Below are 18,170 nucleotides of genomic sequence, written 5' to 3' on the forward strand. Positions count from 1 at the left end.
TACTTTTCCAAGGGGAGAGCATGGCTTAAAGCCCTTTGGTTCATCCCTAGATGGTTTGTGAATCTCTGCTGGATTCCTCCATTCATTCCTCATTCATTTATTCCCAACTATTACTCAGCACAAATCTGACATTAAGATCATCTAATAAAATCTATACTTTTTAATTCCAAACACACTTTTAATATTCAGCTTGGCAAATCTATGAGAAAATGAAGAATCACAAAAATAATCCCTTGGATTTACAATATTCTTTACAAATCTCATCAAGCATCTTCATCATGATCCTCACCACAATCCTGGTATAACTAATCCTACTTTTGAAAGGGAAAACTGAGGCTTAGGCAGAAATTAAGGGACTCTGTAATTCTCACTGGAAGAGGCAGGATTTTCTGATTCTAAGGCCAGTGTGCTCTTTTCAGTATATAATTGTGTCTCTAGAAGGGTGGAGAGACAACAGGCTAGCAAATAATAATTGTGGTAATAACAGTAACAATGAAGACAATACTGTCATCTTGAATAGCACTTCATGCTATCAGATCACTTTCACAACTATAATCGTGTCTGATTTTTCCAACTGTGTTAAAGAGCAAAGTAGGCATTAATAGGACCATTTTACAGTGAGAACACAAAGGTTCAATGAGGCTGAGTGATCTGCCAAGATCATGAATCAAGTGATTAAGAAAAGTCAGGACCAGCCAAGACTAGCAACCACAGATAGGTAAGATAATGATTGAATAGGGAAGCATATTTAGTAGCACATGTTACCAAATAATGTATTTTCACAATATTTGTGAAATCTGCTATAAGTATGTTTTCCCTAGAGAGTATGAAAGCAAAACATTTTCATTCTCAAGAGATCAATTGCTTTACACTTGTACCCAAATCTAACCAGCTGTAATTCTAATTGGCATTTGCTAATTAAATCAGCAGGGGGCTTTCAATGAGGCACTCTATCAACAAGTAGAAAAAAAATAGAGCTGAGAAGTGTCAAATATGATCAACATATGTAGCTTCATACTGCATGCAATTCTCAACTTTCAAACATGCTTTTTAAAAAAACCCTGGCATTTAAGATAAAGCAACCCTGTTTTTTATTTAATTCTGATTGGGGCCACGTTAATTACCAGTCTTTCCTATCCGCTTATATTCTTTGTAATCATACTCCCTATCTTCACTCTGCCATCATAAGCCTAGACCCGCATCTCTATCCTACCAGGAGAATCATTTACCACAGAGCGGACCTATATCCATTCATCAGAGAGAAAATTCCAAAGTGTAATACAACTGGGGATTTTTTCTGGCAGTCGGACTGTCTAAAAAAAGCAAAATTATTTTAGGCAGTTGGATTGACTGAGAAATATAATTATCTTTCTGGAAAAGAGTGTGACTTTACTTTGTTCTAGTAAACGTTAGGAAAATAAGCTGAAATTATCTAGATCAGTACAGAACTGAGTGTAAATGTTGCTACTTAATATAATCAATTATAACTTAAAAATATGATCACATGCATCTATTTCTTCTCTCACTTGAAGCCACAAAGTGACAGCTAAAGGAATTTTAAAAAAGATCTATGAGGCAATGGTGGATGAAAAAGTTCAAGAACCTTTTGGAAAATGCAAAGTGGCTGGAGGGATAATGACAGATTAAGAAGAGCCATGGAAACAAAACACAGGTGCCTAGCCAAGGGCTCATTAGGAGTCTAGAGACCCTCTCAATCGCCCAAGAGCTTAGGACTTACAAGTACAGAGTACTGCAAAGGGGGGAACTGAGAGAAGATCTGCACCCCAAAGAGCAGGAGTGCCATGAGCCCTTGACTCACCCCGCCTTTTCAGTTTCAGCAATGGGGTGAACTCCATTCTCACCTCTCCCAGGGAAAATACTAGAGGATTGGTCTCTGGAGAAAATGCGTTGCCCAGTGAAAAGACATCAAATATGGATTAGGGAAGGTGCCCTCCATGTAAAAGCTGACTCACCAACCAGGAATAAGGCCCCAGGGCCCATGCCAGAGCTGCCATCAGCTTTGTGGCACTTCATCAGCACATGTGATCAGACAGCCAGGGAATACCAGACGGTTGGGGAAACTATCGATGAGAACAAGAGATCCCCAAACAAATTTTCCTTTTTAGAAAAAGAGGTACCATGGTGACTATAGCTAATGATGACATATTGTATTCCTGAGAAATACTAGGAGAGTGGATGTTGTGTTCTCACCACAAATATATAACCATATGAAGTGATGTATGTTCATTAGCTAGATGTAATGATTCCACAATGTATATGTGCTTCAAGAAATCATGTTGTACATGATAAATACAATTTTATCTGCCAATTTCAATAAATAAATAAATATTTTTTTTTAAAGAAGGAGAAGTAAAAGTCAATGCAATGAGAAGAGAAATACTTTTTAAAAAGATGTAATATTCTCCCTGGAATACATATTAAAAAGCCATAATAAATGTCCCCAGAGAAGACAGTATGTCCTTGAAATGAGAACAGAGTACAATTAAAACAATAAGCAGAGAACAAGAAAGAGTTCTTGAAGAATACAAACAAGATATTTTTATAAAGAATTTTAAAGATAAAACATAAGAAAAGTCAAAAAGCAGTTTCCTGTAAAACAATGCCAGCTGCCCAAATTCCAACTTTTCCACCTATCCCACAAAAACCATACAGATCAACAAGGACAACAAAACCACCCCAATCCATGCCTACTACATTAGAAGTCAGAAAATACTACACACTTCAACTTACGGAAGTTAAGAGAAATGAACCCCCAAAACCAGCTGAGCCAGCTCCAAAGCCCACACTAGAGTAGACAGTCAGGCAGAGACTATGCAGTGGAGAGGGCAGGGGGGTTCCAGAAAGGTCAGACAGATAAAAGTTACCCACAAAAGACAGTCACATTCCAAGTGGGAAGATAATGAGGATAGGTCTGAGTGGATCAGAGCAGTGGCTACTAAGGAACTCAACGGAAGGGAAGGTATGAAAATACATGCAGCCAGGAATTAGGGAAGGCATTGCTTCTGGCAGGGAGAGAGAGAGACAACTTAGAGGTGGGAAGACATCTTTTGAGAAGTTTGTGGCACAGAGAGAAAGCGAGTGATGGAAATTCACGGTCCTATAGAAACAAAAAAGAACTGCAAAACCAGAAATCATGCCACTACCACTACCCAAAATAAAAAGGAGCTACCATCTAGTAAAGAAACAGCACTATTCTGTATTACTGAAAGAAAGTACTGGTGAATTAAGAAGCCTAGTAAGACTCCCAAACCTCTCACCCCAGTCCATATTGAATCTCTGCTGCAGCTGGTACAGAAAAATAAGTCATTTCAAAATAACTACAAGATGCCAGGGAATACCTTTACAAAGCTACCATGTGAAAAATTACTTCAAATCGGAAATTTAAATGCTCAGAATAGAAAAGAACAAAATGACAAATGCTGACCAAATTCAGAAAAGAAAATTAAGAGAAAGACAAAACCATCTCCTACATCTCATTGATTATGGAAATTAAATGGAAAAAGCACATGACAAAGTCCGCACTGTTGATGCACACAAAGTAAATGCTCAATGTTAGCTGCAATTTAAAAAACAAGTAATTCTACTGTTTAGAAGAGGAATCACTATGTGCAAAGCATCATACCAAGGATGGTAGGCTTTACTAATAAACAAAGAAGAAGATGTTTGCAATCAAGGGAGAAAAGGTACAAATTCAAAGCCTTAAGATTGATACTATCATAAACATTAATACTATGATTTTGGTTCACAGTTCAGCTACAAGGGAAGAGCCACACAAATTTCCAGTTAGTTTGGGTAAAGTTCTTTTATCAAGCAAGTCTTAAACAGTGTGCCCAAGATGACACAAATTTCCAGTTAGTTTGGGTAAAGTTCTTTTATCAAGCAAGTCTTAAACAGTGTGCCCAAGATGACAATAGGGTAAGGTAGAAAAAAGATGTCCCAGAGAGCAGCATCCAAAACTTTCCATGGGGACGTGAGCTCTAGCTTGGGGTGATTGTGCCATTTGCTCTGCTCTAACCTCCAACTTACTTCCTTCCTCTTGCTCTCTGCTCCCTCCTTCTGCTGCAGGCAAGGCATCAGAGACCCACTGGCCATCTTTGGTTTCTCCCAGGATGGACTCCAGGTCTATTTCATCCATGGTGCTCCCCTCAGAGGCCAGCAGTTTATCCAAACCGAATTTGAGTATCTCACTCAACTTGAATAGAGGAAACAAAAAAGTCCAGCAAGTTCTCATGAAAAGAAACATTAGGATATCAGTGATTGGCTAAGTGGATTAAGGACACCAGGCACAGTGCTTCTCTAACAGGCAGACTTTCTGCTCTCCCCATCATAGATAGTAACAGCCAGGGCCATTTAATAGTTGGATTATGGGTAAGCAGAGAGGTGATAAATGATTATCAGAGGTATTGACTTTGACAATTCTGCATAAAAACAAAAAAAATGTATAAGCCTCCAATTTTTTTGAAGAATAATAGTAATTTCCTGCATTTTCTACAGCACCTCTGACTTTTTCATAAGCACTCCCAGCAGCCACTTGAAATCAGAGACCCTGTTAGCTACTTTCCAACCTCTCCACTGCCAGACTCCTTAGAAAGGGAAGGCTACACTGGGAACTTTACCTCCATCATGAACTGACTCCTTTTCTTTGGCAATTTGTTTTCCTAACACAGTGGTCTATCGAAACCACCTTGGCAAAGATCAGTAACGACTTCTGACCACCCGACCCGAAGGCCTTTTCTCAGTTTGAATTTTTCTGGATATTCCTCTGGCATTGCATTATTCTGCTTCTCTTCTCTCGTCCCTCTCTGGAGTACTCTCAGCCTATTCCGTATGGCTATAGGAACCATGCAGAAAGCATAGATAATTTTTCCTGGCTTTCACTTGCTACTTCCAACTTTGCACCTCCCTAAGCGCTAATTCTGAGATCCTGACCCAAGGTGGATTCAAACCTTGGGCCCTTGTTCTCATCTTGCCCTTTTAGACTGGGTTAATTATCTTCAGATCGTCTATTTTGTGAGTAACTTGGAAATGTTAAGGTATTCTGTAATAGCTTGAAAAAACAATAGACAGCTCACTTAAGCATGAATGTACCTAGATATATTGTATTTACCCTCCATACACAAAACCAGGATGACTGGCTTTGGCAGCTGGTACCAAGAATAGTAGGAAGCCAACTACTTATGATAAGAATTAGTCCATACTGGGACCCTCCCTTCCACCCCCTTGTACTTATGCTCACCTCCTGGCTCTCCCTTGTTATTGCTCACTTGCAATGTGTCTTAGTCATTAAGAAAATTGTATGTGTTTTTATGAGACGCTGTATATTACAGTAATTAAGGGCATTTGCTCGGAGGTTAGAGAGTGCTTGGATTGGAATCCTAAATCTGAATAACCTTGGGCAAATCACTTAAGATGGGGATAAAGATAGTGTCTATCTCATCCTGCTGTTATTCTTATTTACTGAAACAACTGGAAAAGAGCACCTCAGACAACACTTAGCACACAGTATCCAATAGGTGTTCACTGCACCTGCATCTGCCTGCCTGTTTCTACTGTGTCCTCCCTGCAGGATAAAAAACCTGTTTCCTTCTTTCAGGACTTCAGAACTCCATACCTACTGCTTAGATTTACTAAATCAGAACCACGTCTTTTACTTTTGGTTTTTTGGTATTTAAAAAAAAAAAAAATCTGCCAGGCGCAGTGGCTCATGCCTGTAATCCCTGCACTTTAGGAGGCCGAGGCGGACGGATCACAAGGTCAGGAGATCAAGACCATTCTGGCCAACATGGTGAAACCCCGTCTCTACTAAAAATGCAAAACTTAGCTAGGTGTGGTGGTGCGCGCCTGTAGTCCCAGCTACTCAGGAGGCTGAGGCAGGAGAATTGCTTCAACCCGGGAGGCAGAGGTTGCAGTGAGCTGAGATCACGCCACTGCACTCCAGCCTGGCAACAGAGCGAGACTCCATCTCAAAAAAAAAAAAAAAAAAAAACCCAAAAAACAAAAACAAACAAAAATCCCCTGCTTTCTTTTTAGACAAGGGCTTTGGGTTATCACCTTTGCTTTTGGCAACCACAAATAACTCATAGCATCTGGATGGGGAAGAGATAAATCAGACATTAGAGTCAGAAAGTAACTTTCTGATAACCATGAGCTGAGCACAAAGTCCAACAGAGTCGCTCTCAGCCAGCAGTCCATGTCCCCACTAGTTTGTGGCCCCATGGGGTGGAGGTATGTCTACACCTTTCACAGTGATGTGTCCAGCAGCCCACATCACAAGATACCCCTCACTGGACCCCTGGAGCTCCCTCCACTGGGAGAGTGCAAACAACCTATGACATCCTTCCTCCTCTAACTAGAGAATGTGGGCCTTCTGAGGCTCTGTCATTTACCCCTTCACTATGCCCAGCAGTGACCTTCTCTCTCTTAAGGTTCTATGGATAATTTTTCTGTGGAAAACTGCATTTAAGGGTATCTACAGCATACCTCTACCTCTCTCTCAAGCTTTCATCTCACGTTTGTAATTGTCTCTTGGACAGTGTGAAACAAAACGTACGGCCTGCCCTAGCACCATTATGGTTAATTAAGCATGCATGTGACACAGTCAGCAACACAAGGAAAGTCAGAAAAAGAAAAAAGCCACACTTACCCCCTAAGATAAACAAAGAACAAACAAATAAAACCCAGTGTTACTCTTTCTAGTTCTAATCCCAAAATTAATAAAACCTTGAGCCTTTCCTATAATTACTAACTCCCTAACAAAAACAACAGGATCTCTGTCTTTTGCAACACTGATATGTAAAGATATGCACTGGCCTTTGCAGATACGGTAACCATGTGAGAAAACTGCTGTTTTTAAACCCATGCTCAGACTAATTACAAACTTAGTAACTCTGCTTCTAATATTGTGTCACTTTTTCTCTCTTAAACACTTATGTTTTTTGATAGACTAGTCCTTTCCAATCCTAGTCTATCTTGCAAACTTTTACAAATTCTTTCCTTTTGTCTGAGTCTGCCTCTAACAACAGTTTACGTTTATATTGTATTTTTACTGCACACTCTGACTAAAGCCTAAATTCTCTTTATCTTCCTAAAACTCTGCCCTACTTCCTATTTTCCTTTCTTCTCTCCTCATCATAGGGGCCTAAAACCTCACAGCCATCTTTGAATTTTCTATCTCCCTACTGTTGAGACCCAACTCTAAACAGTAGCCAACTCCTGTCCTTCCTTCTTTTGCAATGTTTCTCACACCAGACTCTCCCGCTGATGCTGCCCTTGACAGACATTTATTACTCCCTTCATACCTGCATCTTTCTAGTATCCTAGGAATTGGTCTCTTTGCATCCAGCCCCTCATCCTTAGGGCAAAAACAAAGGATCCAGGAAATATTATGAGTTCTAATTTTAACCCAAGGGCTGCTACAGAGTAACTCTTAAGTCCTCTTCCAAAAGAGAGCTCTAAAATCTTCCAATCCAGTGTCTGTCTCCCATCCAGTACTCCCTTCTTTAAATAAACTACCTCTAGTTCTTTCACCCATTTTTTCTAAGGCACAATTTTGAATTCCTGATCTCATTCGCCCTCTTCTGAGTATGAAGTAATGTAAGTCACTGATCAAAGGTCTGGGATTAAGGTGGAAGTACAGAATTAATTGTTATTGACTATGCTGAGTTCTTTATTTTAACTAATTCTCTTAACAGCTCTCTAAGCTAACCCGTGGTGTCTTTATTTTTAGAAATGCAAAAAGAGTAGATCTAAGAAGTTAAGAAAGCTGCTCAAACCCAAACAGCCAAGAAGTGATGAGGCTTGGATCTGAATCCTTAGTTCCTACAGACCCTGCACACAGCCAGCACTGTGGCAGGTGTGTGGGAGGCCAAGGAACAAATGTGTAGCTGGGGAGAGTGGCTCGTGAGTGCTGGTTCTTTTCATTTACATTCTCCTCCACACAAAGGGTATTGGCATATTCCAAAGTGAAGAACAATATATCATATCATACCTGGAAGTCAGCATCGGCAGCAGGTTTCTGGGCTCCCAGAGTAAAATGGCCTCCTTCTATGATCATGTTGGTGAGCTGCAGTTTGGAGGCTGCTTTCCTATAGACTATTTCTTCCACAGTGTCTCGACCAATCAGCCGAATAACTTTAACAGACCTGGACATAAGTCAAACAAGGGTAGTGTGCTATAAGGGTGTGCAAAGCTGGGCAAAAGTATGCAAGGTAAATACATCTAAAAGCAAAGAAAACCGAATACCATATTCAGGGTACAATGAAAGGCAGATTGGTTCATTTGGTCCTGAGCACTTGTTAGAGAGAACTTGCCTGAAATTCTCTCTGAACCATTCCAGAGAGTCAAGGAAAGAATGATGGGGTAACCATGACTGGGATTCCTTATCTGTAGCCAAGGAAAATATCTGGAAGATCAAATTATCCTCAGATCAAAGGGCAACATCTATCTTTTTTTTTTTTTAGCTTAGCTCCATAGCCCCATAACCCTATTTTTTAACTGAGTTAGACCCTAACTCAAGAAGGATGAGTTAAATGACTTCTAAAGTTTCCTTCTAATCCTTTCACAGTTTGACTTCACTCTTTCTAATAAAGTCAGTCTGGACTGATAATGTGACCCACCCAATACTACCCTAGGAGTCAATAGCACAGATGGGCTAAAACCTGGTGGTCTCTCAGCTCCCAGTGTGGGACTGTCACCAGGACTATATTCTTCACCTTTCTCACAACCCAGAACTGCTGCTGGGCAAGCCAAGGAAGCAGAAAAAAATCACTCACTTGTTTTGGCCAATTCGATGAGCCCTGGCAGCTGCTTGCAAGTCATTCTGAGGATTAAAGTCACTGTCAACAAAAATCACAGTATCTGCTGCTGTTAAGTTCATGCCAACTCCACCTGAAAACAATGCAAAAAGGAACGTAATCAGCAGCACACAGACGAGGAGCTACAAAATAAGCACAAGGCTAGAGTGGGTCAGACTGATAAACTGAAATCAGTCAAAACAATTGGCTTCATCCTTCAAATGGACCCACACCCCCAACTCCAAAGCCTTGTCCTAGCAGTGAGAAGTGCTACCTGACCTCTTATTGCCTGATGGGAAAATTTTTATTACTGAATGGAACAGAATGAGCGGAGCAGGGGCAAGTGGCCAAAGCGGATACTTAAGTCAGTGCCATGGAGCCACTTTATCTCTTCTGCTTAAAAACCTTGATTAGATTTTGATTAGAGTAGTCTGAGGAAAAGGACACATGCTCTTTCAGAAAACAGATCTAAATATGAGAGGTCTGCAGTGTGCACTGTCAAGAGAAGAGCGCTGAATGTCGCTTGCAAGTTACAACTAGGTAGCAAGATCTCTGAAAAAGTTAATGAGAAGAGTGGATGATATTATACTCCTGAGCAGAGTGTGAAACCTCCTCCCTCTGATTAGAGAAAACTCCAGTGAGTCTTTTTTGTAGTTGTTTCCACATTAATCAAAAAGAAAGTAACAAAACAACGGCAAGACAAGAACACTGTCATTTACTCTTGAGTGTTCTGAGGCTTGCTCAGAACACTCTTGCTGGTCTTTCCTTCAGCACTGCAGGAAGAGAGCTAAGGGGGTACCTTGAGTTACAGGAATTAATTAAGAGAACCGTGAAGATACATTGCAGCCTTCTCTTTGATTAATGTGAAAACAAGTACAAAACAGACTCCCTCTTGCCAGGGTCGTTAGAGCTGGTTGCTGAAACAAGCAAGCCTGAAAGGGCTTGTTCCATGAACCTGAATTAAGGACTAACTTTTAAGAAGGACTACTGACCATAAGCTGGATCTCCAGACAAATCAGGCAGGAATATTCTAATTAAAGTCTTCATATCAAGTTGAAGTTGGAACAAGGAGGTAATCATGACTGATTACTGAGAGATGCTAAATTATACCTAATAATGATGATAATCACACTTACGCTGTGCTTACTACTTGCCAGGTATTATTCTAAGCACTCTCTCTATATTAACTCCTTTAACCCTCACAACAACCCTGTCGGGAAGTTGAGTAGTTGCTATGATTTTCCCCACTTTATAGATGTTGAAAGGGAGGGTAAGGGACTTTTCTGAAGTTGCAAGCCTAGAAGGTGAAAAAGCCAGGATTCATTCCCTTGCAGTCTGGGTCCAGAGTCCGTGCTTTTATCCACTATACTATAATACTTTTCAGGCGCTTATTTCATTTTAAAATGTGTTCCATAAAATTATCTTCTTGAATTCATGTTGTCTCAGTGCAGCTCTTCTTCACTGAGGGGTGAGATTTTTATAAATAAGCCACACCCACATCCATGAATAGGAACATATTCATGAGCTATCACTGCCATCTGGTGGCAATATGACTCAATCACAGAAATATTTGAAATCTGGAAGGAAACCTGTTAAATAAATGAAAATACTGCAAAACTACAGCAAAACTGTGACAGCAAACACAACAGTCAGTGTTTGGAAAAGACTAATGTCCAGGACTGCTTCAGCTCCCAGAAGATCTACTCTGAGTCCTCCAAGGAGATTAACTGAAAAGCAGAGATCTCTTTTTTCCTAATTTTAGACATTTCAAACATAATGCTGCTCTCTGAATATGAGGATGATGAAATCATTAAAGCATAAATAAAACTGTTTTCTCGGCAGTGATGATGCACTGCCTGATTCTTTCAGTTTCTCTTGAGACTAACCCTGAGGCAACTGATCACATGAGAAAATGGCTGAGATTCCACGCGCAGTATATGATCCTGGAAGAGTGAGGCCAAATGAATCTTATGTTATTAATTTTATTAGGGAGATAAAACAAACACAGGTGAAATAATCTCCTTATTTTGATTATATATAATAATCGAAAATTATATCTGACACTTCTTTCATATACCCTTATAGCAGTAGGCATCTATAAAGCTTTCTAAATAAGACTGAACTCTCTTTTTAGAAAAATGTCAATCTGTCTTTAATAGAGGACACACATCCCTTTCATGTTCCTGTATGTACTACATCAAGATTTATGTCTACAAAAATAAGATAATGAAACTAGGATCCTATGAGTTAAAAACTAAGGTCAGCTTGCTCCAGGACCTGAGAAAAATGTCTTAGGCTGGAGTGCAGTGGGGCAATCTTGGCTCACTGCAACCTCTGCCTCCTGGATTCCAGCGGTTCTCCTGCCTCAGCCTCCCTAGTAGTTGCGATTACAGGCACGCACCACCACATCCAGCTAAGTTTTGTATTTTTTTAAGTAGAGACGGGGTTTCACCATGTTGGCCAGGCTGGTCTCAAACTCCTGACCTCCAGTGATCCACCCACCTCAGCCTCCCAAAGTACTGGGATTACAGGCATGGGCCACCGTGCCGGCCTTTTTTTTTTTTTTTCAGACACCACAATGACTTAGAGAATCATTTCATCTCCAAGAGCTGATTTCAAATTATGTAACAGTAAATGAAAGCACTCTGTAACTGGTAAAGCATTACCAGTGTCATAATATTCATGATTTAAATCATATATGGACGATGTCATAAATAATTCTAAAAAGTTGGTAGTTTCAACATAATCACATTTTTTAACAACTAGATTTTTGTTAAGCTTTTCAACACTATTCCAGAAATACTTATAGAGGAAGGACAACTAGTAGACAAGCTGTTAACTTATTTCCCAAATTCATGGTTGGGAAGAAGAGCTACTTCCACTGAATGTAAATGAAACATTCCACAAAATCACATAAACCTTTCAGGACATTCCCAGGTCAATGGTCAAAGTAGATTAGAATTACTTTCCAATAACCCCAGGTTTCAGCCTTACTTCTTTGGTGAGATGACAGTTTGGCAGGCTGGATAGAAAAGAGCACCACACTTGAAGTCCAGTACCTTGTTTTACATTCAATAATAACCTCACCTTTCGGAGAATTAAGGAAAAAAGTGTACTAACCGTTGGGATGTAATAGTACTCTATTATCCCTCATTTGTCTGTTTCCATCAATGCCTTTGCAGCCTACCTGCCCTAGTACTCAGAAGAAAAACGAAAATGGGCTGCTGTCCAAAGTTCTTAATGGCCAAGTGTCTCTCTTCTCCTCTCACAGAACCATCCACACGCTCATAGCTGTAGCCTTTACAGAGAGGAAGAAAAACAGAAATCTTAACCCTTTTCAAGTATTCTTTGGGGAATAAAAAATTAAGCCCAAAACCAAAGGCTAATTTTGTCCCTTTCCATATACAGGCACAGCCCTACTTTAAGCAAATCCCAAAGGGAAAAATGTAAATTAACAGGGACAATTATCATTTTACAAAAGAACTCACCATAACATACTCCTCTGGATTTTTTAAATATATGCAGTTGAAGTCTTTGGCACTTATGAAGTTAATAACTCAGTTCTGACTATTCTCAAGCAACCCTGAGCATCTATCCTGTGTGATAGTTACAATTTTGCTGAGATGTAATTCTTATGTAAACAGAAGACAAGCGCTTGGAGGCAGGTGAGTGAGCCCCTTCTAACGGTCCAGCAATCTGCCTTTCAGTGAGGCTTTAGAGTTCGCCACCTGTCTCCATGCATCCGTGTGGGGAAGGGGAGCTACAAGATCAGGCTGTTTATGCATCTGGGGACCCCTCAATGGCCAGTGGCATGTGCCAAGGGCATTTCTGCAAGTGTCCACCAGACCAGGTATACTGCAGAACTCAGACACCCGGTCTGAACTACTTTTTTAAATTGTTAAGGTCTGGAGCTATTCAACATTGGGCTCAAGATCAATTCATGTTAGAGCCTTTTCTTATCATCTCACACAAATCTTATTACATATTAAACAGACTTCCCAGGTAATAACCTACATTCTTTATTGTCTATGTAGAAAAAGTTGCTCTTACTTTTCCCCTGGCTTATTTGGTATCTCTATAATTTCAATATTCACCTTTTCACTGATCATGAATAAGTGCTCAACTGTTGAGGTGAATGTTACAAGACGCTAAAAGCTCTAGTCACCGAAACTTTATCATACATTTTCAAAAACATTTCCACAACATTTGCTCCACAGCCCATAATTTTAAATCATGTAACTGATGGGAACGTGGGAGTTTATTTCTGCCCACGTGCCTCTTCTCTGCTGTCCATCCTTGCCTTCACACATCACTCTCCTCTCGCCTTACTTTTGAATTTTTGGTTCTGAATAATGTTCTCACCCTGCTTTCCTTTGTAATATTCTCATATCCCATATTATTCTTCATGGACCTATCTGGACTGTTAAGTCTAAGAGAGCCTTAGGTAATGTAGTGGCCAAAAGGTGTCACCTCTGTAATCCATATAGTCTTGGAGAATATCCAACATCTGGGTCATTTGGGAGAAAAGTAAAACCCGATGGCCCCTGGCAAGAAAAAGAAAAGGAAACACTGCCAAGTCTAGTGGTATTTAAGGTCAATTTCCCTCAGGCAAAATTTACCAAACAATACAAGTTTATAAATAAATACCAAAGTAGAAATATAAATGTCGTACGATTTATAGACTGCCTCAGAAACTCCAAATGCTTTCTATGAGAATACACCTTCACAGGTAGCTGTATCCCTCAGAGCAGTCATCCTCAAACTAGAGTGGAGATTATTCCCTGGGGACATGTCAATGCAACAGGAGATATAAGCCCTAGAATAAACAAGGTGCCTCTTTCTGGAATGTCAATTTGCTCAATGGAAAGAAATATAAGCTTTCATTTTAGTAGCAAAATAAATACAGATATGTGAAGAGTAAAATGCAAAATTCAAATACACACACAAAAAAAAAAAAAAAGAAAAGAAAAACTGGAGACTCTGAAGAAAGCCTGTGGTCAGTCATCTACAACTATTCCCTGTTTGGGGGTGTAAAGTCACTATCCTCTCATCTACAGCTATATGGGTTGAAAAGTCTGAGAAGCATTACTTTAGAGAAGCAAGGGGTAAGTGATGTCTCATCTTCCATAACACATGAGAAAATTTTTGTATAGTGAGAGGAGGGAAGAAAGGAGGAGGCAAAATGATGGAGTAAGTCAAGAACAAAGTCAAGCCTAGAGTCCCTTGTTACTGGCTGTTATTTTAAATTTGCATAAACAGAAGCACAGCACTGTCAAAACAATATTCTCGTTATAAAAACTTATTTAATCTGAGCTTGCAACAAGTCTAAGAGGAACAATTATTGGGAACTCTTTCAAGATTCAAACCCCAAATGGGTAGAGAAAGCAATGAACCTGAAAACCTCAATTCTAATCTCATTTCTGCCATTTGTTGGGCAAGTCAGATAACCTTTCTGGGTCTGTGAAATAAAAAACTGGCCAGAAGGCATTTATAGGTCCTTCTCCAACTCTAACATACTTATGGCAGATATATGAGAACCAATGAAATACAGTAAGACATGAAATTATTTAACTTGCACATTCCTAAAGTTGAGCAATTTTGCCAAATCTGAAGTTTTAGATTAGTTCAGGCCATACCTAAGACAGTCATTCCAAAGGGATAATTTTGAAACCCATGGGAATCTGGGCTTTTCCTAGACTCCTCTAGAAAGAGAGAACTCTGGTGACTAGGAGAATTAAGTATAAGCTGAACACATGGCTGTTGAACACTAACTGAACCTGGTCTTTTTTTTTTTTTTTTTTTGAGATGGAGCCTCGCTCTGTCACCAGGCTGGAGTGCAGTGGCATGATCTCAGCTCACTGCAACCTCTACCTCCCGGGTTCCAGTGATTCTCCTGCCTCAGCCTCCCGAGTAGCTGGGACTACAGGAGCCCACCACCACACCCGGCTAATTTTTGCATTTTTAGTACAGACAGGGTTTCACCATGTTGGCCAAGATGGTCTTAATCTCTTGACCTCATGATCCGCCCACCTCAGCCTCCCAAAGTGCTGGGATTACAGGCGTGAGCCACAGTGCCTGGCTCTGAACCTCGTCTTCTAATGCGCAACTCATGTCCCTCAGAAAGAGTCCTTCAAGTTCCCCTTGAGTTTAAATCAAACCCCACAGGTTAACAAAAATGAATGTTTACTGAGCCTTCATTATGTGGCAATTCAATGCCAAGTTACTAGCAGGCAACTATAAAAGAAATGCTCAGTGTTGTCTCTGTCCTTGTGGAGCCAAACAGTATATAGTTGGAGTGATACGGTAAACATACACCAGTTAACCAGACAGCAGATTACGGCAGCACATTGCCAAGTGCTGGATTAGGATCATAAGTGCTGTACAGATTCAGGAAACAAAAGAATGACTGTGGAAGGGGTGGGGTGGGATAGAATGGGGTGGGAGTGTAGTCACAGAGAAGGCAGAACCTGAATCAGTGTTAAGAAAAAAAAAGAAAACTGGAATTGGCCTGAACAACTCAGTGAGTTCCTCAATAGTCAGGTTTTAACAGTCATTAGCTCAGAGCAGCAAATGTGAACCTACCACCTACCCAGAATACAGGAATGCTAGTAGCTTATCCAGCAGGTGAAGCTTCCCACTAGCCTCAATCAGGTGGTCTCCAACTTCAAAAGGCTCCGGCTCCACACCTAGAAAAGAAAGAACCCACTCCCAGTAATGTGCCCTCAGTAAGGGCAGAAGCCAATAGCTAGGCTACAGGAAGAGAAGCCAAAAGCTCCTCATATAAGTAGTTGTTTGCATGATGATCTCAGTCCTGCTTAACACCAATTACAGAGCCTGGCACATCCAACAAGCCTAATAAACATCTATCTAAGGAATAAAAAGCACTCTTCAGGAAACTGAGACAAAAGAAGATTCTAAAGGTCAAGGAGACCCAAAACTGAAATCTTGAGACTCACTCTATAAAATAAGTCAAAATGGCAGTCAGAATAACCTGGAGGACTTCTTTTAAAACCTATGTGTTCCCAACACCCCCTCCTCTTAAAAAAGTTCTCATATGCACCTACTTGAGATTTTGTGCAATCTTTAAACAGTTCGTAGCACTACTTGGCAGAGATTCCCTTAAAATGACTGCAGCAAGCCCTCTGTACTGATCCTATCTAGAGTCTCCATGGCCACAGGAGTGCTTGCTCCAAGGGCTACCAATCAGGGAATCAAAAAAGCCCCAGTCTGAAGAAAAACAAAAATACCACACATCAAAATTCCTAGGATGCAGCCAAAGTGGCGCCCAGAGGAAAATTTACTGAGGTCTGTATGATGAAGAGGAAGCAACAAAGGAGACTGAGAAGGAGCAGATGGAGAAGAGAAAGTATATCCCAGAAGCTGAGGGAGGAAAGTGCTTCAAGAAAGAAGTGATCAGCTGTGCCAAAGGCTTCTGAGAGGGTAACTGGAATATGAACTAACAAATAACCATTGGTTGGGCAACAGGGAGATCATTAGTGAACCTGGAATAGTGGTGAGGAAAGGCTGACTGAGTCAATTCAAGACACTGGGAAATCTAATCATGAAGAAATGATTTTTAAAAACCCAGATTATCATGCATTCCACAAAACCACCGGTCTTGACTCTTCATGTCATGAAAGAAAAAAAAGGGCAAAAAAAAAAAAAAACACTGAAGAATGTTTCTAGATTATAGAAGAATAAAGAGACATGGCAAATGCAATGCAGGGTCTGCAGGATCTAGGACTGGATCGTGGATTTAACAAAAAAAGAAAAACATAGCCAGAAGGGATATTACCGGGACAACTGAAGATATCTGAACACGAACAATATATGAGTTAATACCAATACAGAGAAATTGAGAATAAACAAAGTAGACACAGTAAGTATATGCAATTATTTTGAAGAATTTTGGTATGATTTGGCCACAGAAACATTACCAAAGAATAATGTGGGGGGAAAAGGCACTGTCTCACCATCAAACAAATATGGGTGATCCACACACTTTCGAAGCTGGGACAAAATGTTCTGTAGTTTAACTTTCTTTGCCATCTCATTTTCAAATGCATCTGAAATTTAAAAAAAAGAGAGAGAGAGAAAGAGATGGCCTACCGAACAAAACAAAAACCAAAACCCTGAGTTTTTACAAGTAACCTTAATCATTTCAATTATATCCTTTGAACCTATACTAACCTCCCAAATTTCACTGAATTGTATTGAGAATTAACAGCATGTTCACATAAAATTTTCTTAACCATTTTGTTTTAAGAAAGACCCTCAACTATACATTGAACTCAGGAGTACTCTGTTACTCTTTTGCAAATTCTAAATTTTCTTTAACTGTTGTTGTGGAGTCAAGGGACAAAAAAGTGCAATTTGAGAAATTATTTCACTCCTATCTTTCCCTTGTCACTTCCAATTCCTCCCAGTGAATTTGATTCAACAAAAAAGTTTTGCACTCTCTTAAACACAGCAGTTCCCCCTTACCCATGGGAATATGTTCCAAAACCCCCAGTGGATATCGGAAACCATGGATAGTACCAAACCCTATATGTATTCTGTGGTTTTTCCCATACATACATACCTATGATAAAGTTTAATTTGGCACAGTAAAATATTAACAACGACTCATAATAACATACAACAATTATAACAATATACCTATTCACAATGTCACAGACAGAAGATTTGTTCTTAGCAATCTCAGCATATAATTGTTTTTCATTTTTTTATTGAGAACTTTAACCTTTTTTGCTTAAAGGAAGCACTTTATGGCTTCTTTAGCATATCCAAAATGCAGGCATCACTACTCTTGTGCTTTGGGGCCATTTTTAAGTAAAATAAAGGTCAGCTGAACAGAAGCACTATGATACCATGACTATTGGACTGATGACAGAGCAGGCTACTAACGCTGATGGCGTGGATACGCAGAACAAAAGGAGGATTCATGTCCTGGGTGGAACAGAGTGAGATTTCATCATGCTACTAACAACAGAGTTTGATTTAAAATTTATGAATTATTTTTGGAATCTTCATTTAATATTTTCAGACTGCAGTTCAGTACAGAACTGAAACCCTGGAAAGCAAAACTGCGAATGAGGGTGGACTACCATATCTGACAGGGTGGGAGGATGAAAGACATGACTGGGACACCTGGAAGTGTTTGCGTAATTACAGGCACTAAGAAAAACTGAGTGAGGGGAGAAAAGGAAATTTCACAACTGCAACAACCAAGGCTGAGTTACCTTTAAGATGCTCTGCCACAGTCCCACTGTAGCCGACCAGAATTATTCAGAATACAAAATTTCATCCCATATGCTTGGGATCATACAAGTGAGTGTGATTATAAAATATTTTACT

General features: G+C 39.9%; 2 protein-coding genes across 9 annotated transcripts in view; one reads left to right on the top strand and one right to left on the bottom strand.

The window, feature by feature from the left end:
* Positions 1-18,170, top strand: part of LOC129015142 (neuroblastoma breakpoint family member 11-like) — a 2,260,169-nt gene that overhangs the window by 1,054,829 nt on the left and 1,187,170 nt on the right.
* The window catches only part of CHD1L (chromodomain helicase DNA binding protein 1 like), a 53,400-nt gene that overhangs the window by 11,776 nt on the left and 23,454 nt on the right, over positions 1-18,170 (bottom strand). For 3 of the 8 annotated variants that reach the window (XM_063663966.1, XM_063663974.1, XM_063663972.1), the window contains 8 exons: positions 16,787-16,879; positions 15,403-15,499; positions 13,284-13,357; positions 12,001-12,111; positions 10,700-10,756; positions 8,793-8,907; positions 8,009-8,162; positions 4,048-4,213 (listed from right to left, as the gene is read on the bottom strand). In XM_063663966.1, coding sequence (XP_063520036.1) covers positions 4,048-4,213; positions 8,009-8,162; positions 8,793-8,907; positions 10,700-10,756; positions 12,001-12,111; positions 13,284-13,357; positions 15,403-15,499; positions 16,787-16,879 — 867 coding nt within the window. The remainder of the gene's footprint in view (positions 1-4,047; positions 4,214-8,008; positions 8,163-8,792; positions 8,908-10,699; positions 10,757-12,000; positions 12,112-13,283; positions 13,358-15,402; positions 15,500-16,786; positions 16,880-18,170) is intronic. The other 5 variants (XM_054452738.1, XM_063663981.1, XM_054452746.2 and 2 more) reach the window with 3 other exon arrangements.

The sequence above is a fragment of the Pongo pygmaeus genome, chromosome 1 (genome assembly GCF_028885625.2).
Source record: "Pongo pygmaeus isolate AG05252 chromosome 1, NHGRI_mPonPyg2-v2.0_pri, whole genome shotgun sequence".
Taxonomy (NCBI): Eukaryota; Metazoa; Chordata; class Mammalia; order Primates; family Hominidae; genus Pongo; species Pongo pygmaeus.